This window comes from Diaporthe batatas (genome assembly GCF_019321695.1).
Source record: "Diaporthe batatas strain CRI 302-4 chromosome Unknown Contig00007, whole genome shotgun sequence".
Classification (NCBI taxonomy): domain Eukaryota; kingdom Fungi; phylum Ascomycota; class Sordariomycetes; order Diaporthales; family Diaporthaceae; genus Diaporthe; species Diaporthe batatas.
In genome coordinates, this window is record NW_025408554.1 from 1082949 (window position 1) to 1091134 (window position 8186).

Genomic DNA, 8186 nt, shown 5'->3' on the forward strand with positions numbered 1-8186 from the left:
AGGAAATGGAAAAAAAAAGAAAAAAGCCTCATGTGCGAGTCCGTCTCTTTCACCTGTACTTCCGTGGCATAATGCCGTTTCGTTCCATGGGACGCGTCAGTGGCTCGGGTATGAAAATATCCGGGGGTCAATCCTTCCGGCGGTTACCCACTACGCCTCCCGCTAGCAGTGGGCAAGAAGAGCCGAAACCCACGGGTCGCCTCAGGTTGGCGGCCGGATATTACATCCGGGAATGCGGGGGGTGATTGACGTCCCGGTACCCGGCTTCGGAGCATCTCAGTAGTAGAAAGTCGACATCATCCCTCACCCCCAACATTGAAGGTCTACCTTAGCAGCCAAGTGTGATAACAGCTCAATTGAACCCCAGCCTCAATCTCACATTCAGGGCAAGGATAACCAGCCGATCAACATGGCAGGACCTCTCAAAGTGGCCGTCCTGGATGATTACTTCAACTTTGCCCGGTCCATCTTCCAGAAGCTCGATCCCAGCAGATACGAAGTGACTATCTTCAAAGACACGCTTCTCCCCTACAACCACCCCAAGACGCCCCAGGATGAGAAAGACAAGCTGGCCAAGCGGCTTGAGCCGTTTCCGATCATCTGTGAGCGAGCCCCAGGCATGCGAGACAGCGCCAGAAGACTGACCAGCACCCAGGCACGATGAGGGAGCGCACGCGGTTCCCCAGGGATCTCGTCTCACGCCTGCCAAATCTCAAGCTCCTCCTCACGACGGGCACGCGCAACAAGGGCCTGGACCTGGAGGCGTTCAAGGACCACGGGATCCCTGTTGCGGGCGCGGTGAGCTCCGGCGACAGCACGACGCAGCACTGCGTCGCGCTGATCCTCGCGCTGGCCCGCAACATTGTCCCCGACGACCGGTCGGTCAAGATGGGCGGGTGGCAGACCGGTGTGGCTGTGAGACTCTCAGGGGCAGTGCTCGGGGTGATCGGGCTGGGCCGGCTGGGCGTCGCCGTCGCAAAGATCATGCACACGGCGTTCGGGATGAAGGTGCTGGCGTGGAGCACCAACCTGACGCAGGAAAAGGCGGACGAGCAGGCGAAGGAGGCAGGCCTGCCTGTCGAGGACGAGAACGGGGAGAAGACGTTCAAGGTGGTGAGCAAGGAGGACCTGTACGGGCAGTCAGACGTGGTCAGCGTGCACGTGGTGCTGTCGGACCGGTCAAGGGGGATGATCACGAAGAAGGAGCTGGAGCTGATGAAGCCCGAGGCGTTGTTTGTCAACACGTCCAGAGGGCCGCTGGTGGTGGACGAGGACCTGCAGGACGTCCTGGAGCAGGGCAAGATCCGGGCGGCGGCCATGGACGTGTTCGAGCTGGAGCCCCTGCCGCTCGACAGCCGCTGGCGGACGACGAAATGGGGACAAGACGGAAGGTCGCAGGTGCTGTTGACGCCTCACACGGGGTACGCCGAGAAGGAGACGCTTACGAAGTGGTATGAGGAGCAGGTCGCCAACATCCTCAGGTGGGAAAGGGGAGAGCCACTGACCAACGTCATGGCCTGAGGCTGAGGTGCTGGGAAGGTGGACGGGGCAGACGAGGCAGCAATGCATTGAATGCCCAGGTGGTTAATGAAAACAAACAGCTTTCAGCCCGAGATGCCTCCGAACTGGGGGGAGGCAGGTGGGCTTCCTTAGGTACCTAGGTACTTTGTACCAAAGACACGAACCTGCCTTCCTGCCCTCCAGCCCTCCTGCCTCCCTAGGCAGGTGCCCTCGCAGCCTTTGTTCAACAACACATCGTGACTGCCACCTGATACACGCCTGCCTTCCGCCCTCATTATATGCCTGAATGCACGAATGCCTGACTTGTACCAAGGCTGTCTGTCCGTCGCCGAGATCAACATATCACACTGTTTGGCAAACCTGTCAGTTACGACGACTTGCTCTCTGTTTGCTACCACGTTTCTCTCCCCCACATGCCCTGGACCTACCAATTCCATCAGACCCCTCAGATTCCCCATCCGACCGTCTGCTCCATGGTGGTTGGACGGTTGCTGTTGTTGTGGTGGCTGTTTTGGTTGGATTTGCGCTCCGTTTGACTGACGCATCTTCTCAATGCCCACAGACCTCATCGAAAGTCTGCTCGCAGAGATGAGCCGCACGAGGCCCTCAGACATGATGCCTCTGAAGGCGGAGCCTGGCGAGGCAAGGAGCCTTGGTCAGTGTCTCGCCTCCTTCGGCCCTGGCCTGCAATCTCGACAGTATTTTCACTGACCAGTCCCAAAGACATCCCGCCCTTCCCAAGCTACTCTGTCGAGCCCGAAGGACTTCCCGTTGCCAGCAACCCGACCAAATACCCAGTCCCGAGGTCATTCACCGGTGGTCCCGTTCCAGCCCCAGGGACCCCTCAAGACCGTTTTGCAGCTGTTCTGGGCCACCCTCGTTACGGCTCTGTGCCCACGGCTCTCATGGCCATGGGCTTCAGTGCGGACCAGCCTTACCAAACTCACCCAAATCAACAGCCTTCCGCACTCAACATGCAGTTTTCTGCTCCGGGTGTTGACATCCCTGGAGCCCTCCCCGCGTCCCAGTCGATGGCCAACTATGTTCCGCCCGCACTGCGGCAGACGCCATCAGGATCAAACGGGAGGTCCGACAGCAGTGGTAGTGGCCGAGGCCCTACTCTGCCTGAGCGTGGCGCCCCAGTAACCACCTGGTAAGTAATCCTTCTGGGCAGCGATAACCCGCTCCGACTTTCCTCCAGGAAGGGGGAGGGGTGGTTTCTCAAGGTGTGCCGGATGACAAGCCTGCACACACATTCAATTCTCCTTTGATTTTTTGAAGTCAAGTCTGAAATTGTGCTAGGCTAAGTTTCGAGTGTCAACGGCGTCATTTCAATCCCGAGTTCAAGACCAAGGAAACCTTCACCAAGGATGGTAGACCCAAGTACCAGTCAACCGTGATTGTGAAGGACATTGTGATTAATAGCAATTCCCTTTTCGACGACCCTGCAGCCGCGAAGGCGCATATCGCCGACAAGGCACTCCGCTACATCCGTCGGGAATGGCCCAGAAACGGATTGCCCGCCTCCTATGGCGGCACGCCCGAACCGACCGCCGTGAGGACCAATATGGAAGATCTTGGCCGGCGCCAGGAGGAGCTGAGGCAGCTGCTCAAGCAACGCCACCAGGCGAAGAGCATAGAGTCGAAAAAGAGTGGCAGCAGCCCTCCAGTGTCTGCCAGCGTGGACATGTCAGATCCCGCCCAAGCTCAGGCCTTTGTGGAAGGCTTCAATGTCGGCCGCCTGGCAGGTCTGCGGGAGGCTTCTGGAAGTGGCGCCTCGCCCCCCAGCATCCCGCAGTCCCGCCGACGGTCTCGATCTCCAGGCCGTGGCCGGAGCAGTTCACAGAGCAAGGCGGAGAAGGCAGAGGAGCCCTACCGGCAGCGTTCACCAATCCGTAATGCCACCAGGACAAGTCGCACTGCTCCATCGCCCCCTCGATACTTCGATGGCAGTCGCCACGGTAAGTAGACGTCAGACTCCCCAAGTTGAAATACCTTGGCAGATTGTTTGCTCCAAGCACGTGAGTGGTCTTCCAAATGTTCTGTTGCTGACCAAAGGTACTCGGCAGACGCCCGCCTGCCCTCGACCGACAGGTACCGACCCCGTAGCTCTCCATCGAGGAAATGAGACGGGCTGTCGTTGCCCGACGGAGTCTTTGGAAATCTCTGGTTGCGAAGATAGTTTCAGGGTCGCCCTCACGGCGAGCTTGCACAGTTTCGTGTTCGCTTTTGTCGCCTATCAGCCAATTTGCGGGCGACTGAGCAGAAACTGGCTGGCAAAACAGATTTCCATGGTTCTATCGGCCCGTGGGAAACATTGAAGCCTGTTAGAGGGTATCTGTGCTCGAGTCTGGAATTTACTCGAAATAAGAAGACAAGCTGCAAAGCCAGGCCCCACAGAATCATATGCAAGAGTCAGAAGTATGCAAGAAACACCAGGTTTTGGCAACGCTGTTCTTGAATTCTTCCATTGAGCGACGTTTCTTGGGTTGGCTCCGAAGGAAGACCCGTTGGACGGAGCTGGGATGGTTGGGGAGTGTGCCTAAGCGTCTTTGATGCGGTCAACTTGTTGCTTTGGAGCTGTCGGCGAGGAAACTTTACAGTTAGACTTAGATTTGATTTGTTGGTCGACAAAAAGGAGTTCCAGATAAAGTCGCCTGTAAGATCCAGATACAGAACGCAGATGATTTTGTTGAGACGATGCGGGGCCTGGTAGACATGTTGTCGCTTTATGTACAGCCACGATTGTAACAAATTTGTCCTCATTTTCATGACTTTGCAGTGCTATGGCTCAAAGTCTGCTTGGCATCCTTGCCCCTCCGTCCAACCTAATCACACATCCGTTCAGCATCACGTTTTCGATGCAATGCTTCGCCAAGGACGCAAACTCGGGTGCGGTGCCGCCTCGCTTGGGGAATTCCATAGCCTTTTCGAGGCTCGTCCGGACCTTGTCGCTCAGCACGCTGGTCATGGGTGTCTCGAAGGTGCCCGGCGCGATGGTGACCACCCTGATGCCATGCCGCGAGAGGTCCCTGGTCATGGGCAGTGTCATGGACGCCACGGCGCCCTTGGACGCCGCGTACGAGACCTGGCCCATCTGCCCGTCGAATGCAGCAGCAGATGACACCATGATCACCACGCCGCGCTCCTTGTCGCCCGAGGGGGTGACGTGGGGCGGGGACTGCGACAGCTGCGGCAGGAACTGCCGCACCAGGTCGACGGTGCCACGCAGGTTGATGCTGAGCACAAAGTCGAGGGACTGCAGGCTCAGGGGCCGGTTTTTGCCGTCGAGGATCTAAAGGAGGGCGGGCGTCAGTCAACAGGGGGTGTCTGCCGGTCAACATAACATACGAGTGCTGGGTTGCCCACGCCGGCGGCAGGGATGATGCCGCCCAGCGGGCTGCCCGTCTCGTGGACCCACTGCTCCGTGCCCTTGGCCGCGGCGGCAATGCTGTCGGTGTCGGTGACGTCCACGGCAAAGAACCTGGCCCGCGACGGCCCGCCCAGCTGCTTCACCAGCTCGGCGCCGGCGTCCTCGTTCAGGTCGAGGATGGCTATGTTGCCGCCCTCCTTGTTCAGCTCGACGGCTGTTGCGCGGCCGAGGCCGGATGCCCTGTTGTGGCGGTGGCTCGGTCAGCAAGCAATGGACGGACGTTGGGAGTTGGCCGCAGGCGGGCTTATTGGGGTCAGTCTTGCATGTGATCTGCTTGTAGTGTGTCTGGCTGCTCCCCCGTTGAGATGCTATGAATGTCCGGGTGGAGCCACTTACCCGCCTGAGATCACAAATGTGCGACCTGATATCTTCATCGTGAGGACTGGTGCTCTAGTAGTGTGAGATGTAAGCACAGGTCTGTAGACGCTGTCTGGGTGTGTCTGTCCGTCTGGTCTCACTGACCACTCGGGCTCCGGCTGATGGCCCCTGACTGAACCTCGGCCTAGGTTCTGTCCTGGCGACGGACCAATCTTTCGCTTACCTCATCACTCACCCACACCCACACCTCTATTTCACATCTGCTATTCTTGAGCGCGTCATTTGCTGACATGGTCAAAAAGTGAATTGATGCTTGATTCAAAAACATCCAGCACCTGTAGGTGCCAAAAGAAGTAAGGTGATAAGTGAAAAAGATATAACAGATACAATTTCACGGTCCATCGCCACACAGACCATCACTTGCAAGTTACTTCAATGCAGAGAGCAAGACTGACGTATAATAGCTGATCGCACAGAGAAGTTACAATTTTTACAGAATCCCAACTTCCGCCTGGCCACAACGTCATTAGGCAGGTTCATACCGTCCGCTGCACAAACTTAAACATAAAACTGCAGAAAGACCCAGAACGCCTTGACCCAGAACGCCTTGACCCAGAACGCCTTTACCAACAATACACAAATGCCGCAGAAAATATCACCATCAACCTAACATGCATGTTGTTCGACAAAGACAGTAAAACGAGTTGAAGTTTAGGATGAGCGTGCAACAAAGTGGGCTTAATTCGTCCCGATGCCAGTGCCATAGAACAGAGGCAGGGAGCCAGGATGGTAGCGGTAATGCTAGCTGTTCAAGGAGATGACGCCGGCGCCGTGGAATAGAGGCCAGAAGCCCCGGGTCCAGGTTGGCTGCTGTGATTCCGGATGTCGAGTGGATGAAGCCCGCGCCATAGAATAAAGGCAAGTCTAAGCTTGGCCTTCCAGGCCAGTCATGGAAGCAGGAGGAGAGGGTGCTAAGTTTTTACAAGCAGAAGACGTTAGCGTTGTAGGATAGAAGTAGCGTCATGATTTTTACCTAGGAGGGGAGATATGTGGCCAGTTGTCAAGAATCACCTCTGTTATCGGCATTGTATGGTTCCCTCTTGAAACCTTCGGTCTGGAGCGTTCACCACCTGCGCACTGTATGAAGGCGCCGTGTATTGCTTCGGCCGTCTACGCAATACAAATGAAACCAGTTGGCAAGAAAAGAAAAGAACGCCAACGCGGTAGAATAGAGGCAAGCAAAAGCCAAGTCAGGGGCCCATAAATAAATGAAGACAGAAAAAAAAAAAAAGAGACAATATAAGAGAAGAATTATACGTCCCGAGACGCGACGCTAGGATCAGGCAGGCAGGCGGCCAGGAGTAATATATTTTAAATTTCTTTTAAAAAAATCTTTAATTTTTTTTAAAAAAGAATATTTAATATTTTTTTTTAAAAAAAAAACTTTTATAAATAAATGAAATTAGAATAATATTTAGAAAGGTTAAAAAGGTTAAAAAGGTCTAAAAAAACAAGGTTATGCCCGGGATCGAACCGGGGATTCGGGAAATTTTCCATATCGATCAAAATCCCACTGCTAATCGTTAGAATCATTAAGAGAGGGACAGGTTGCGGTTAATTCATCACTCACTGTACTAACCACTATACTACACAACCATTGCCGGGGTCGTGATCATTTTTAACCTGCTATGGAGCCCTGATTGACGCCTTATAGAACCTTGCCGAACCCCTTCGACCCTCCTCCTAGGGTGGCTTGTACCTCGTTTCAGACGCCCGCGGCTGTCTGGGGGTGGCCGAAATTCAAGTTTCTTATTAACTTACTAAGATAAATGGCCGGCTAATAAATAATTAAATCTATTAGTGATTAGATTTATAATTAAAATAATTAGTAGGTGGTTAACGTTTATTTATAATACTATTTATAATATAGTTATTTATAATATAGTTTATAATATCCTTAATTAAAAATAAAATTAAGTAGTATTAGTACTTTCTATAATACTTTAATAAATAAACTTTAATATAAAAAAGTAATTTAATTTAATTTCAGTTAATACTATTTAAAATTTCCCTTTCCTACTTAATACCTATTATATAGTACAAGAATTAACTATTATATTATATTATTAATTATATTATATTTTATACTATATTTAAATTAATACTCTTATTATTATTAGCCTTTATAATAATAACCCCTATAATATAAGTTTATATACCTTATAATATAAAGATAAGATTACCCCTTATAAATTTTATTTATTACCTTCTTTAATATAAAAGTAAAGAGGGAGGTATTAAATAAATTTTAATATATAGTATAGGCAATACCTCTAAGCGTTTTAGCTAGCTTTTAATAAATAACTTATACTATATTAGTAAAGAAGGTATTAGTAGATAATTAAACCTACTTATACTAATATTTATAGTTAGCTAGATAATAAAAGCCTTAATAATAAAATCTTTAAGGATAGGATACTTAATAATAAAAGGCTTAATAATAGAAGGCTTAACGATAAAAGGCTTAATAATAGGAGGTTTAATAATAGAAGGCTTAATAATAAGAGGCTTAATAATAGAAGGCTTAATAATAAAAGGCTTAATAATAGGGGGCTTAATAATATAAGGCTTAACAATAAGAGGTTTAATAATAGGAGGCTTAATAATAGGAGGCTTAATGATAGAGGGCTTAATAATAGTAGGCTTAATAATAGGAGGCTTAGTAATAAAATATTAAGTATTAAATATAAAGAGAAACTTAGTAATAAATAAGGTATTAACCTATAAGATTTAACTAGTATAAGTTAGATAACTAATAAAATCTAGAATATTAGTAGGGTAGGTAAGGAACTTTAAGGGTATAAGGCTAGTTTTATTTATTATAGCTATTAAGGCTATATTAACTATAAGGTTA

At 50.7% G+C, this 8186-nt stretch overlaps 3 protein-coding genes across 3 annotated transcripts; 2 read left to right on the top strand and 1 right to left on the bottom strand.

The window, feature by feature from the left end:
- Window positions 1-302: 302 nt before the first annotated feature.
- Window positions 303-1703, top strand: KVR01_006561 (uncharacterized protein). Its single transcript, XM_044783233.1, has 2 exons — window positions 303-602; window positions 656-1703. The coding sequence occupies exons 1-2, from the start codon at window positions 410-412 to the stop codon at window positions 1519-1521; spliced, it is 1059 nt and encodes a 352-aa protein (XP_044643992.1). The 5' UTR covers window positions 303-409; the 3' UTR covers window positions 1522-1703.
- A 370-nt stretch (window positions 1704-2073) lies between these two features.
- KVR01_006532 (uncharacterized protein) lies at window positions 2074-3649 on the top strand (the record flags this gene model as incomplete). Its single annotated transcript, XM_044791455.1, has 4 exons — window positions 2074-2176; window positions 2245-2674; window positions 2824-3482; window positions 3591-3649. The coding sequence occupies 4 exons, from the start codon at window positions 2074-2076 to the stop codon at window positions 3647-3649; spliced, it is 1251 nt and encodes a 416-aa protein (XP_044643963.1).
- A 526-nt stretch (window positions 3650-4175) lies between these two features.
- Window positions 4176-5430, bottom strand: KVR01_006838 (uncharacterized protein). The gene is made up of 3 exons (XM_044794962.1): window positions 5291-5430; window positions 4873-5134; window positions 4176-4816 (listed from the first exon to the last, which is right to left on the bottom strand). The coding sequence occupies exons 1-3, from the start codon at window positions 5326-5328 to the stop codon at window positions 4313-4315; spliced, it is 804 nt and encodes a 267-aa protein (XP_044644269.1). The 5' UTR covers window positions 5329-5430; the 3' UTR covers window positions 4176-4312.
- Between the last annotated feature and the right edge of the window lie 2756 nt (window positions 5431-8186).

Excerpts from the sequence above, each read along its gene's own strand:
- KVR01_006561 (XM_044783233.1), top strand. The coding sequence starts at position 410 with ATGGCAGGACCTCTCAAAGTGGCCGTCCTGGATGATTACTTCAACTTT. Across the intron at positions 603-655 it reads TGAGCCGTTTCCGATCATCT|GCACGATGAGGGAGCGCACG; the intron begins GTGAGCGAGCCC and ends ACCAGCACCCAG.
- KVR01_006838 (XM_044794962.1), bottom strand. The coding sequence starts at position 5,328 with ATGAAGATATCAGGTCGCACATTTGTGATCTCAGGCGG. Across the intron at positions 5,135-5,290 it reads ACATTTGTGATCTCAGGCGG|GGCATCCGGCCTCGGCCGCG; the intron begins GTAAGTGGCTCC and ends CCGCCACAACAG. Across the intron at positions 4,817-4,872 it reads GCGTGGGCAACCCAGCACTC|ATCCTCGACGGCAAAAACCG; the intron begins GTATGTTATGTT and ends GCCCTCCTTTAG.